The 14325-nt window shown below is 39.0% G+C and overlaps 6 protein-coding genes across 6 annotated transcripts in view; 3 read left to right on the top strand and 3 right to left on the bottom strand.

Annotated features, from left to right (window-relative positions):
- LOC119085922 (gametocyte-specific factor 1-like) overlaps nucleotides 1-14325 on the top strand; it is a 37949-nt gene that overhangs the window by 20946 nt on the left and 2678 nt on the right. The window lies entirely within an intron of this gene.
- On the top strand, nucleotides 1235-2290 carry LOC119085920 (protein TIPIN homolog). Its single transcript, XM_037196474.1, has one exon. The coding sequence runs from the start codon at nucleotides 1369-1371 to the stop codon at nucleotides 2236-2238; it is 870 nt and encodes a 289-aa protein (XP_037052369.1). The 5' UTR covers nucleotides 1235-1368; the 3' UTR covers nucleotides 2239-2290.
- Nucleotides 1354-5239, bottom strand: LOC119085912 (polyphosphoinositide phosphatase). Its single transcript, XM_037196462.1, has 6 exons — nucleotides 4548-5239; nucleotides 4229-4489; nucleotides 4099-4160; nucleotides 3577-4037; nucleotides 3192-3509; nucleotides 1354-3126 (listed from the first exon to the last, which is right to left on the bottom strand). The coding sequence occupies exons 1-6, from the start codon at nucleotides 5124-5126 to the stop codon at nucleotides 2249-2251; spliced, it is 2559 nt and encodes an 852-aa protein (XP_037052357.1). The 5' UTR covers nucleotides 5127-5239; the 3' UTR covers nucleotides 1354-2248.
- Nucleotides 5333-6018, top strand: LOC119085919. Its single transcript, XM_037196473.1, has 3 exons — nucleotides 5333-5580; nucleotides 5642-5785; nucleotides 5842-6018. The coding sequence occupies exons 1-3, from the start codon at nucleotides 5420-5422 to the stop codon at nucleotides 5981-5983; spliced, it is 447 nt and encodes a 148-aa protein (XP_037052368.1). The 5' UTR covers nucleotides 5333-5419; the 3' UTR covers nucleotides 5984-6018.
- Nucleotides 6542-7896, bottom strand: LOC119066452 (mitochondrial ribonuclease P protein 1 homolog). Its single transcript, XM_037168953.1, has 4 exons — nucleotides 7880-7896; nucleotides 7487-7814; nucleotides 7278-7426; nucleotides 6542-7206 (listed from the first exon to the last, which is right to left on the bottom strand). Exons 1-4 carry the CDS (start codon nucleotides 7894-7896, stop codon nucleotides 6621-6623), a joined length of 1080 nt encoding a protein of 359 aa, XP_037024848.1. The 3' UTR covers nucleotides 6542-6620.
- LOC119085915 (zinc finger protein 1 homolog) lies at nucleotides 10061-14214 on the bottom strand. Its single transcript, XM_037196468.1, has 6 exons — nucleotides 14180-14214; nucleotides 13486-13995; nucleotides 10719-11674; nucleotides 10460-10649; nucleotides 10376-10402; nucleotides 10061-10313 (listed from the first exon to the last, which is right to left on the bottom strand). Exons 2-6 carry the CDS (start codon nucleotides 13621-13623, stop codon nucleotides 10221-10223), a joined length of 1404 nt encoding a protein of 467 aa, XP_037052363.1. The 5' UTR covers nucleotides 13624-13995; nucleotides 14180-14214; the 3' UTR covers nucleotides 10061-10220.

Raw genomic sequence — 14325 nt, forward strand, 5'->3', positions numbered from 1 at the left:
GATCATAACAGTCTATTGGTCGTATCTAGTGCTTTACGTACATTTACGTACTATTGCAAAAATAGGCTCTGGCTAACTAATGCAAGGTTCTGAAAGAACGTGTTAAGACAACCCTGAGTTGATCACGAAGGCGGTGACACACAAATTGCGTCAACAGCTGCGAAGTTTAGATGCAAAATGCAACAACTAATGGGCCTCACACCTGATGTTACATTGTTGTAAACATTCTATTGTCGATTTCAATTTTGTTTTGTTATATTTGACAGCTACACCTCCAGCGGAAACTGAGCAAAACTGATCTCACATCACAAAACTGGTCTATCTCTCGATTTAAACAGTCTATAGAGCATTGTACTTCGTTATAACATTAACACAAGTATGTGCTGTCAAAAAACACATTAAACTTTCAATGAATGTTAACACAAGGTATGGTCGAATGTCAAACTTTGTATGTAGCGGAGGACATAGAGTGTTATGATCAGAGCGAGAAAACCGAAGACCATTTAATTATAACCTGCCTTGGGGTACTTGTCTATGTATTTGCTTCTCTTTCAACATGTTATAATGTGAGTGAGAAGACCGGAGACCGGAGTTTATTATAACTTGCCTTGGGGTACTTGTCAAAATATTTCTTTCTCTCTCAAGAGAGGTGAGTTTGCTCATATGAAATCGCTATGTCCTCCGGTTTGTATACAGACCGTACCTGGTTTATACTTTGATTGCAAAATTTGTTCGCCGGGATATTATGTTTGAAATGGATTTTTTGAATAAGTTTTATCGGTGGAGAACAACCTTCAATCCTTTACATAAATTCAGATTGAAGGTTAATGTCGGCTTCGCCTCGGACTGATCTCAATTGAAAACTAAAAATGTTTTGATTCTATAGGTTGCTGTGATTAGTGCTGGAATACCGAGGATCAGTTAATTTACTTACCTTTGAATATTTTCATATAAATTTGTGTAATTTTTGTGTGTTAGTTGAAATATTTAACTGATCCGCATTTCATTTTTTTCTCATGATAACAGTCTATTGTCCACCTAGTCTATGTGAATGACTAAACTATGACTAAGGCCTTCCAGCGCTTACAGCGTTTACTATAGTAGACATTAAAGAGAGCACTAGTACTGCTAGTGTTTCTGCGCTTATGTTATGTATATTCTTGTACAAAATGAAATACATAGGTGTCATCATGAGTGACATTTTCTGATCTATTCTGTATTGTTCGTATCCACTATGCTGTCTTTAAAATCTTACAAAATAGGGGTAAATTTGAGCGCGAAATATCATTTGACATTGAGTGGGATGGTATACAATTCAAAACATTAGTTTCAAATGAAAGTAAAGTGTTTTTAATTGAATCTGAAAAAATGGACGTATTTGGTGACGATATTGACAGTATACTGGGTAACGATGCCTTAAACAAAAATATCGGCAGTGGTGCTGAAAACGAGGATGGAAATAATTCCGACACAAAAGATGAGGAAGGTACTTCCAAACCGGTCGATCCGAAGCGCCGGACGATTCGAAAACCGCAGTTACGATTGAACGTAGAACGAATGATTGGCGCTGAACGAGGCGTACACACACTGGAAAAGTATTTTCAAGGCATAAAGTATAGCGGCAAAGGTCACGAAAAGGAAGATTTGGACAACGTTCTGAAACGTATGGAACACTGGGCCCATCGACTATATCCGAAATACAATTTCAAAGATTTTCTGGCCACTGCCGAACAGTTGGGTAAAAAGAAGCAATTGCAGACGCACATGAATCGCTATCGGCAAGGAATGCTTGAATTGACTGTGAAACCTGTTGTGGAAGATGAACCGGATGAAATGGAAGTGGTTGATCAACCATTCGACGACATTGACGAATTGCTCGGACAACAAATCGAGAAATACAAAACCGCCCCATCCGCCACCAAAGCCAACAACACAACTTTCGATTCGATGCGATCGAGTGTAATTACGACGCCAAAATTCATGGGCCGAAGACCAATGGAAGCTTCCACACCGATGTCGCCAATGGGATGTCGACCGCTAGATGAAACGCCGATACCGATTCCATCGCAACCAGATACTCCCCGGCCACAATTGACTGCAGAGCAACGGGCAATGATAGCAGAAAATCGATTAAAAGCTTTGGAAAGACTGAAAGCAAGACGTGAAGCGGCTGCTGTTCAAACTACCAATGAGACAGTAGCACCAAGCAACGATAGTAATAATAGCGAGCCTTTGTAATTTATTTAGTTTACTTGGATGCGTAGAAATTAAACTGAAAATATTTCAACAATTCCTCACTCGGTTCACTGTTTGTGTAAATGGTATGAGGTGACTTAATGTACTTGTCGTAGACACTCATCGATGTTTCCGGAACATTCGGTGGATGAACTTTCTGATAGTTGTCTGTCCCATAGTTGCTTAATGGTGCTAATGTAACCGTTTTCGGCAAAAGATTCCTACTATTCGCCCCGCCAGCAAACTGATATGTTCGGTTCGGCATCGACAGTTTACCCATCTGAACGTATCGCCTGTATTTTAGAGCGTCATCCCTCTGCGGTTGCTTTATTTCAAATCCATATACGTCCAACGTCGACGACAGCAGGGTAGCAAAACTAATGAACTTTTCCTCTCTGTCATTCGTCGAAGTGGTGTTCCGATTAGAGATGACCTGTTCGTCATCGGAATCGGATGAATATTCATCCAAACTGGAACTGGTCGAACTGGTCGTTGAGCTGGTCGAACTTTGGCCGGTAAGCGATGGATTTTTTAAACTTACTCGCACCTCACGTCGGCTAGGATCGAATGGGCTGAAATTGGTGCGATAAGTGGGCATGAAGTTGCGAGCCAAGTGACCGATTTGAAATGCAATGTTCTCCTCGAAAGCTGTCCACTTGTAGGGTATGTGATAATTTGAGTAGTAGTCAATCATTTCCAATTCCTTCGAGTGGACCCGAATCAATTCTTTTACGACTTTGTTCCGATCATTTGTCGAATAGGGCAAGTTGCGCATAATTTGATCTCCTACCCAGTCGGTAAATGCGGCCAATGATCTCACATCGTGATCGTTGAACGTTTGTAAATTGTGCATGTAGTAATCGGTGGGAAGTTCCCAAATTGCTGCATTGTCTGAATGATTCACATTGGTCAGTTACAGGGAAAACACTTTGGCATGCAAGCGATCTGCCAATTACCTTTCTGCGAATTTTCGTAGGGAATGTAATAGCCGAGGAACAGATTGATGCTGTGCTGCTTCTCAGTGTCACTGAACGTATTACTCAAATAGCGGCTCAGCGTTTGCATGATATCATTTCCCTGTGATGTCCAGGCGGCGGTCTTTCTGTACGTTTTTATTCGATGAACCAGTTGCGAGCCACCATACTGAAGAGCTAGAGTATCGCCATGATCTTCGTATAAACTCTCCAGCATTGTGACACAATCCGAATCGAATTCTAGCTTCGGCGGTCGAATAAATCCCAATTTGAAGAGCTGATGGGCTAGCGCACATTTTCCTATGAAAAAAAAAAAAATGGACGAGGAGTTACCATCATGCATTTCCGGTATGATTAGTGGACTCACCTATGGCGAATTGAGCCGTATTCGTTCGATCCAAACAATCGACACAATTAACGCGTACTATGCCAGTCTGTAATGTAGTTTCGGATGCGTCTTTGAAGAACAGTCCAGTCTGTTGGACCACACTTTCAGCAATGTCAGCCAGTATCGACATCACATTTCCGCCACGACTCTTTCTCGCCATGTCGAAGTGAATGTACTTCAGCTGGAATTTCGGAGGTAGAAATTGATTCAAGTAGCGGATTGAAGTGAGCATCTCTTCGGTCAGTATGCTCTCGTGTTTTCGTTTCTCCCGCTTTTTCACCAGATTCAAAACGATAATCGGAGCACCGAATTGATGCAATAACCGTCGGAAGTGTTTGCCGGGTGTACGAGCGTATGGATCGGAAAGATCCAAGGAAATGGGCGGTTTGGGTACCATTTTTTTGCTGCGCTCTTGCGACCAATGTGAAGGTATTGAACCTCTTTAAGATTGAGCAAACATTTGATTTGCTTTGACTGACGGTAGGTGAAACTGAAATTTACCTCATTTGAACGAAGCTGGAGAATCGGGTGCCATCGATAACAATTTGCTCGGTTTCAACTTCCTAAAGATGCATGAAAATTAAGTGAAAAATTAAAAAAAATGGTTTGAACAAATGGAGGAAGAACTTACATTTGCTACATCCCCGTCAAAGTTAGCGCCACGTTTCAGATACCTTGTACCTGCAAATCTTGTACTTCGTCTTGTCACTAGGCAAACGTAGACTGGTCGCCCGAAAATGCTCACATTAGACTGACTGATGAATCCATGAATGACTTCCAAACTCCAATCTCTATGCATGATGTTTTCCATTGGTTTCAAGAGAAAGGCATTCCAAACGAATCTCTTACGCGAAATACTCCGGAATGCGTACTCGGCTCTATCGGGACCATTCTAAAATGGTAAAAATATTGTAACTTCGAATCGAGCCACCGTTAAGTCTGTCTACTACATTTTGCCAGGGAGGTAACGGAGCATCGGTCTCAATGTTCGTTTTTTCACCCACAAAATTTGGAGGCGACATGTTATGCTGCAAGGTCCTTGTTAGATCATAACTGTAACTAAAATAGAAATTGCTCTTCAGATCGATGTTCATGAACATTTTCAAGTATCGCTGCTCCAACGGATGCGGTTGTTTCGACGTGTCATTCACTCGTATCATCGTCGTATCCATGATCGTATACATTAGATGCATTCCGATGATTCCGATGCGAGTCCGTTTCGTTATCAATATCAAATAATATCCTTCCAAAAACCGAACGAATCCCAGAATCCCGTAGGCCGATGTAACTTTACAGTGGCCCCATGAATTAACCAATTTGCGAATGCCGCGAGCTTCCATTTCACTGGGATGCTCTTGGATGATAAGCTCATTGGGATGGGTTCGGTCGATTTGCAACAAACGGAACCTTGTCTCCTGATCGTTGCTGCCCAGCAAATATAATTTTGTTTTGGTCTCATAAAGGGCTACTTTTTGGATCGAACTGATCATTGAATGAAATATCACATTATTGTCACTAACACTAGCCATTCTATTGTTTTGTCTAATTCAAGCTCTACACGGGCGGAATTCCGTGTTTGTAGTTTATCATAGTTTTTACGAAGGTAAACAGACACTCCTCTTCATGTAATATCAATAATTTGACAGCGACAGAGTGATGGATGACCTAGATGACGAAGATGTGAAATGGATAATATGAGTTCAAGTACTTTTTCCCCAATTAATGTCAGCACTGACTTAGTACGCATAGTGTACTCACACATTAACAAACAATAGAAACAAAAACAAAAGATCTCTAAAACTGTTTTGAATAGAACTCAAATATGCTAGCAATGACCGACCACAGATCCAAATCATTGCTAAAGTTCGCTTTAAAAGGAGCACACGAAATGGAAGGTCGCGGTCGAGAGTCGAAGTCAATGGCTTTTTACGTGTTCGGTTTAGCGACAAAGTACAGTCAGATCAGTGAAACATTCGATAGAACGTAAGTTCTTACGTTTTACATTTTTACTTTTCGGTTTTTTTTAAAGCAAAATTCGTTTTAGGCAAATGAATAGTTTTCTGTCCGCATTGAGAAACATACATGGTGATAACATTGGCCATTGTGTACCATTGGCAAGTGAAGATGGGATTCGAGATCTGATAGAAGGTGCAATGCCATTACTAATTGCGACAGTGGAGAGAGACATGTAAGTGGACAAACTATAAGAATCTGAACTTTAGATACAAATACTTTTCCTTTCAGGCCTAGTGCGCTACCTGGATTGCATGCAATTGATTGGCGTCAACTATTTCAAATCCACCCAGTTGCATCCATTCAAATCACTGTGGCATCGGCAAGCAATGAGGGTAGACCAGACAGTGGAGGTGGGTCGGACGGCAAATAAAAATTGTTTTCAATAAATCGGGTATTAAACTAGAATAAAGCTTTTTTCGCTTAACGGTTTGAGGCATGTCGGTCAATTGTGAGGTCGTACATCGCTGCGCTCACAGTGTGCTTTTCGTCGAATACACTCTCATCAGAGTGATAATTTCTATGCCTAACCGAGGGTATCATAGGAAAGTATGGACGTTAATAACATCGATGGAACGAGAAGTTTTTGCAAATCTGAAAATTTTACTTTCCTTTGTGCGTCTCCAAGTGAACCTTTAAATTTCCTTCCATTTTACGTGCTCCTTCAGCTCGAGTTCGGATCTGGACTGTCCCGAACATGTTGGATATTTTAGTTTTCAATTCTTCCAATTCGATAGTCTCTTCTGCACTTCTTGTCTCATCGTCATAGTATGCGAAAAATAAATCTGGATCCACAACGTACTCTATTTCAATGAAAGTTTCGTCAGCTGTACCATCATTGTTTGAGTGGTTAGGTTCAGATTGGCTCAGCTCTAACACTTTTTCTGAGAAGATCGATGTAGCAGAAAAAAACAAGTTAAAAACAACAAGGTAAGCTTCACTGCACACAGTTTGTCTTTTATTAAACTAAAACATTACGTTCCATCGAATTTGAATCACAGTCCAAAATGCTAGTTCTTTGCAGAAGACACTTTCCTCTTCGGTGCATGCCGCAATGCGACTTCCCATTTTCCCGTTCTCTTCAAGTCCAACATAATTCTGACCATTTGGTCCAATGTCAAATATTTACTGGTACCCTTTTCCCAGTTCAAGTACTGATCCAACGGCAATCGAGCCATTTTCAAATCTAATGCCTTGGCCTTCTCTAAAGACAACGGTCCCTGACCACCCTTATCCACCATCGCGCCGATTATGTAAATCATGTCCGGATCGTATTCGGTAAGATCATTATCACAGTGTGGTGTTAGGTACACTAATTGCTCCTTGGGAAACAAATCCACATAGCTGGTCTCGTGTAAATGCATCGGGAATTTTTCGTTTTGCATTGTTGGAATGTTCCGTTCCAGTTGCTGTATGGTTACGCTGCTGAAATTAACGTTACAAAAGTGCAGATCAAATGGTTCGGTGTCACTTCTATTATCGGTAAACGACCAGGCAAGCTGATTTGCAGCACTTTTGGCTTCATGACGGGTCATGTATTCGTCGTAGGAACAATCAAAAATTAGCTTTTCACCAAGTTGCGCGGCACGCCACAGTCTATAAGCAACAGAATCGAAACGAAAGTCAGCTTAAAAGTGATTTTTTATAGAATCTGCATGGAGGCGTACCTATAGTTGCGCATCTTGTTTATTGTTCTTCGTCCAACTGGTAACAAAAAAGTCGGTTGCCCCTCTGAATAAAGTTTGTCTTGTCCGTCTTGTGGTGGATTTAGCCTCACTTGTTGTTCACGTTCATTTTTCTGCTTTTGTCGTTTCAGCTGAAACCCATATTTTCTCTCGTAACAATAGCAAAATGTTCAAATAGCTCATTCACATACCTTGCCGTTCTTTATAGTCTGTTCCCTGGAGAATAAGTACCAATAGTAACTTCGTCTAGACGCAGTAGTTTTCAACGAAAGTAGATCGTTCCAGTGATGTTTTTGAATCAAATTGATGTCGGGTGCTCTACCGCCCCTTTGGCGTATTGAGGCAATTTCCGTTTTAACTGTTTCGATCTGTCGATCTTCGTCGACGAGCGAATTGCCTTCATTTTCTTGCTCAACCGACGATGAACTTAGTCTAAATGAATCAAACTTTCTTGGTAATACATATGTCGCTCTATTCAATATGGACGATTGAGGATGTAAGGAGTAGATACCGCAAAAACTGTGTGTTAAGAAACAACATCGTTTGAAAAAAATCATTTTGTTCCCATCAGAATCCAGATCTACCAATGTTTGTTTACCATCACAACAAAAGTCATAACAAAAACCCCTAACCTCACAAAACGCAGTGCTGTCGTCTTTGATGGTGACACATTTTGAGTGTTTCACTTTGTGGCTCTCTTTTTCAAAAATTGCATTTGAATAATGCTGATAAAGATTGATTAAGAGACAGGTTTGGTTTCGCTGAAGCATCGAAATTTTGCTCTTTCGTTCAGTGCAGACCCTCAAGATCCGAGCTTTCGTTTAAAAAAAAATCTATTCTAGTACTTGGTTCAATGCTATCGAGCGAATCGAGCAAATCTTTTAGATTAGTTCAGAGAGATGATAACAGATGGCGTTGCTTCCGCAGCGATTGGACTAAAAGCCTAATTCGTCCGTTTTACTTCTAATAACTCGGTGAAGAGTATACCTGAAGTGATTTTAACTTAAGAAAGGTCAAAGAAGGTCTCGCTATACAACAAAGCCAAACACCATTAATGAACACTGACAAAGGTTTGGTTTTGAGCAATGCATGGACTCCAATAATCCCGAACGTTTATGATTTCGCTAAGTAAACATATCAAAATTCATTGTAACCATTTCATAAGTAGGCCCGTCTCATTTAGTTTTCATCCCTGATGAAGCTCACTGATTGTGAGCGAAAGCTCGGAAAATAAAAACTTTACAAAAATCTAAACCACGTATTCCAATTAATAAAAAATCAAATCTACCTGAAGTGAATCACAGTTTTCAACTTGCTTTTTTCTCCTACATCGATTTTCTCAGAAAAAGTGTTAGAGCTGAGCCAATCTGAACCCAACCACTCAAAGAACGATGGTATATACAGCTGACGAAACTTTCATTGAAATAGAGTACGTTGTGGATCCAGATTTATTTTTCGCATACTATGACGATGAGACAAGAAGTGCAGAAGAGACCATCGAAGTGGAAGAACTGAAAACTAAAATGTCCAACATGTTCGGGACAATCCGAACTCGAGCTGAAGGAGCACGTAAAATGGAAGGAAATTTAAAGGTTCACTTGGAGACGCACAAAGGAAAGTAAAATTTTCAGATTTGCAAAAACTTCTCGTTCCATCGATGTTATTAACGCCCATACTTTCCTATGATACCCTCGGTTAGGCATAGAAATTATCACTCTGATGAGAGTGTATTCGACGAAAAGCACACTGTGAGCGCAGCGATGTATGACCTCACGATTGATCGATATGCCTCAAACCGTTAAGCGAAAAAAGCTTTATTCTAGTTTAATATCCGAGTTATTGAAAACAATTTTTAATTGCCGTCCGACCCACCTCCACTGTCTGGACTACCCTCATTGCTTGCCGATGTCACAACGATTTGAATCGATGCAACTGGGTAGATTTGAAATAGTTGACGCCAATCAATTGCATGTAATCCAGATAGCGCCCTAGGCCTGAAACGAAAAGTATTTGTATCTAAAGTTGATATTCTTATAGTTTGTCCACTTACATGTCTCTCTCCACTGTCGCAATTAGTAATGGCATTGCACCTTCTATCAGATCTCGAATCCCATCTTCACACGACGATACTTCAAGTGTGCCAATGTTACCACCATGTAGGTTTCTCAATGCGGACAGAAAACTGTTCATTTGCCTAAAACGAATTTTGCTTTTAAAAAAACCGAAAAGTAAAAATGTAAAACGTAAGAACTTACGTTCTATCGAATGTTTCACTGATCTGACTGTACTTTGTCGCTAAACCGAACACGTAAAAAGCCATTGACTTCGACTCTCGACCGCGACCTTCCATTTCGTGTGCTCCTTTTAAAGCGAACTTTAGCAATGATTTGGATCTGTGGTCGGTCATTGCTAGCATATTTGAGTTCTATTCAAAACAGTTTTAGAGATCTTTTGTTTTTGTTTCTATTGTTTGTTAATGTGTGAGTACACTATGCGTACTAAGTCAGTGCTGACATTAATTGGGGAAAAAGTACTTGAACTTGAAAATTGCATTTGAATTATGCTTATAAGGATTGATTAAGGGACAGGTTTGGTTTCGCTGAAGCATCGAAATTTTGCTCTTTCGTTCAGTGCAGACCCTCAAGATCCGAGCTTTCGTTTAAAAAAAAATCTATTCTAGTACTTGGTTCAATGCTATCGAGCGACTCTTTCAGATTAGTTCAGAGAGAAGCAACGCCATCTGTTATCATCTTTCTATCAAATTGAATTACCATCTTCCAAGCTTTTATTTCTTTTTTTTTCATACAAACTTTATATCTTATTATCACAGAAAATTCTGCACGAAACATTTGTGGCTTAACCGAGGAGGAATGTGGATCCATTTCGGTGATAAACTTTTTTCTTTCGACCAGCGACCTCTTAAATTTAAACTTTATCAGAGTGCATACGCTTGCGATGTGAAAAACAGTTTCCGGAACTTGCAAACGCCTTGTCACATTTATCACATTTGTATGGTTTCTACAAAGAAAAAGCGTTTATATTGAGTATCGGACAACGATGTGGTGATGATGATCCATTACCATTCCTGTATGCTGATTGATGTGAAACTGAAATGAGAATTTTGAATTCAAAAAATCTAAGTTGTGGGAATGGTGTTCCATTACCTTCAAATCTTGGTTCCGTTTAAACGTTTTGTGGCATATCGGACAATCGTGGGGTCGGACATTGCTGTGAGTTATGATGTGCGCTCGTAGCGTGCTTTTCGTCGGATAAACTCTAGAGCAGGTCGGACAGGAAAATTTATCGCCAGAGTGATACTTTCGATGCCGAACCAAGTTTATGTAGGTTTTGAAGCTATGATAGGAAACGGATGGACGTTAATGATAACAATGGAAAGAGAAGAAGAGGATCTGAAAACCTTACATTCTTCCACATTTATCGCATGAAAATTTTCCCTTCGGCTTGTGTGTCTCCAAGTGAACTTTTAAATTTCCTTTCGTCGACAATTTTTTCTTGCACGTGGGACAAGTAAATCTGGACGATGTCGGTTTTCGCCGGGTTCTTTTTCGCGGAACTAATTCATCCAGCATTTCATTTATTTTCTCTTCATCGGCTTCCTTTTCCGCATCCAGTTCGTCTTGTTCGTGCTTCTCCATCATATGTCTGAGTATGTGCTCCTTCAGCTCGAGTTCGGTTTTGTACAGTTCCGGACATGTTGGACACTTTAGTGGTTTCAGTTCTTCCAATTCGATAGTCTCTTCTGCACTTCGTGTCTCATCGTCGTCGTATGGGAAAAATAAATCTGGATCCACAACCACCTCCATTTCAACACTAGTTTCGTCAGCTGTACCATCGTTGTTTGAGTGGTTGGATTTATAATCAGATTGGCCCAGCTCTAACACTTCCACGTTCTTTTCCTGACCCGATCGATGCAACGTGGCTTTCGGTCCTCCATTACCATTTCGGTCTTGCTTCACATACGGTCCTAGCAGTTGCATTAGATCCGTATCCCGAAGTAGATCTGGATTGGCGAGTACCTCATGGAAGTTTGTGTTCTTCAGTTTTTCGATTTGAGTGTTTTGGTTTCGTTTGGAGTGGGACCATTTCAAAGCTTTGAGTATCAATTTCAGCAAGTCATGATCTTTGATTACTTGACCCAGTTTCAATTCATCGTAGGCAAAGATGGTTATGTCTTCATTCGAAACCAGCGGTGTTTTAGTTAATTTAACGGAATTGCTGACGGTTGTTTTTAGCTCTTCTGCATACTTGATAAAAATCTGTTGATTTTTTTGTGCAAGACAGGCAAACTGGTGGATGTCTTCCAATTTAATTAAACATTTCCGGCAAATTCGTTTGTGGAATTTGTCGCTGAAGTCAATCTGAAAATTTGAAGAATTTTTTAAGAATCAGTTTTTGTCCTGTTAGGAACAGAATTGGTGGTTAGATAGAAATTAAAAGTTTTTTCTCAATGGAATTAGATGTTTGCTGTTATTCTCGACTCAATGATACATGTCAGATCAAATTGGTCCAAAATCATTGTTTTCCATAATGAATTTCTCGCATGGACTATTTACGGGTAAATGTTTTTCCCACATTTTGACATGTTTCTCGAGATTTTTCCTAATATTTCCAATAATTACTTTATTAAAAACAGTCTGGTAAAAATTGATGAAATCACAAACTGGGATACTGACTTATTATGCAACAGTTTGGATTTATTGATTTTTATATATAAGTTGCGTATTTCCTCACTAAACTATGCTAGTGTATTACTGCATGGGCAAGATATATAGTCCACATAGTGGTCGGACCTAAGAGTAATTTTACCTAGAGAGGAAATTTCGAACAAAATGTTTGGTAGTATGTGTTTACCCTCTCAATTTAGTGGGCAAATTGAGTTATGCTTTGTGAACCATCGAATCTAACGGTGTCATTTTGCACTTATGGTCCTTGTGGTTCTTGAGCAACGACAGGTGATTGTTTATAAATATCGAATTTAGAATTATAGTTTCGGAACTTTAACTTCTCTTGGCTGGCATCACCTTCTTTGTGGATCTCGGATTGTCTGTCCGAGGCGATGCTAAGATTGACAAGACATCGAGTACAATAAAATACAAATGGTAGATGGTAGAGACATAAATAGTTTTTGCGATCTGGGACTCACCAAAAGCTTCCTCTCATTCGATGAAAAAATATCCATTCATATGGAAAGGTGGGGATTACGTACCGGTAATAAAAAAAAACATTCTTAACGACTTCTTGTATTTTTTTCCAAAAATGAATTTGTGTACTACTGATATTACTACTAAGTACCGCATACTCCATCTGATTCATGAGTAATTCTAACAAATTCCATTCTGATTAAAATAATTCTCTAAACTTTTGGTATATGTGAATGAAATATAAATGCGAATACTTTTTGTGTTACTTCTAAAGTTTATACCAAGTATATACTACTACTATAGTGATAGTGGTCCAACCATCGTTATTATTTAAAGTTTTTTTTTTATTATTGCGACTGTGGTATGTATGAGTAATACCGTATTACTAATACGGCAACTGATTCCATTATTTATATAAAACGTTGTTTGATAGAAATGGTTGAATAACAAAATTTAGTATATGCATAAACTGGGGCTGGATACAAATATGCGCTAAAAACGTCGTGTGTTTTAGGTATAAACTTCTATATATTCCATGAAAACAAAATTGTTCCAATAAAATGTACGTATACAATTCAGGCAGACATAGTACACACAAAGAGAGTGCGATAGAGAGAAAAAGAGAGTCGATGCACTAACACTGACAGAGTTTTTGTATTCTTGTAGAAAAGCCACAGCGGACTGTTGTTCTCTGACATGGTGCTTTTATACTTGAATTTGAAATTAACAAAAGCATAAAACACAATACCAATGCAAATGTTTATGTCTTTACACCTATAGAACTATAGTTAAAAATAAAATCAATATCTCTGCGAAATGAAAGACAATTTTTTTTTGTTGTTGGTTGAAGAATAGAATTGATATTAGAAGTACGATGCGGAACAAAAGAACATCCCAAGAAGTTTATTTTCTTTAAACGAAAATTGAATTTAGGAAATCGCACCTCGACGAAGCGTGTGATGATTTTCGCGCTTAAAATCTATTTTCTTGAATGAGAGAAAATTGATTCAAGTAAAAAAAAAGCTTACGTTTACGTGCAGATACTTTCTGATCTTTTCGTCCAAGAAGTCTTTGCAGAATATGGTGATTGCATTCGAGTATTGCTGAATATCTGACACACAAATGCGACACTTTAAGAATAAATTGCTCTCCCGCAACGAAGTCATCGTCTTGAGCTATTAGTATACTCTCAAGACTCTGTTGTATCTGAATGATTAAGACGTTCCCAAAATGTTTACAACATTCAACTGAAATTATTATGAAAAACAACAACGCGACGAATGCATACACACGAATACAACACCATGGTTATCTGTTATCAAACAACTTTAAGCAACCAACACTCTTTGTTTATGAAAATTTTAAATTTTATTGAAAAATCAGGAAAGTCCACGAATAAATAAACGGTTTGGATCAGAATTGTTGGTCCGTAAAATGCGAATAGTCATTGAATCGGAGCGTCGAGACCGTCGCGACGTATGTTTACGCTGTTGATGTGTGTGATTTTTTTTTCTTCTTTTTAATGGTTCGTCTTTCGTCTGTAAAAGAAACAGAAAAAAAAATTGTTGTCCTTAGTAACGTGACGAACGATTTTGGTACGAATGTCGTTAAAACAACATCTGATAGAAATCAACACGCGACGGATTGATTCAAGTTGCACCCCCAATTGATGTGCGTTATTTTATTTATTTATTTTTCTTTCAAATTTCGATTCGATCCTACACTCCAATAGCGCGGTTTAAACAATGTTCTGTACGTGAGTGCAAAACAGAAAAAAAAATATTTTTCTCTTATTACACAAACTATGTTTAGAAGAGATACTGTACATGTATGGGTCCGTGTAAATGTTTTTTTGAATCATGCGCATA

The sequence above is a fragment of the Bradysia coprophila genome, chromosome IV (assembly GCF_014529535.1).
Source record: "Bradysia coprophila strain Holo2 chromosome IV, BU_Bcop_v1, whole genome shotgun sequence".
Lineage (NCBI taxonomy): Eukaryota > Metazoa > Arthropoda > Insecta > Diptera > Sciaridae > Bradysia > Bradysia coprophila.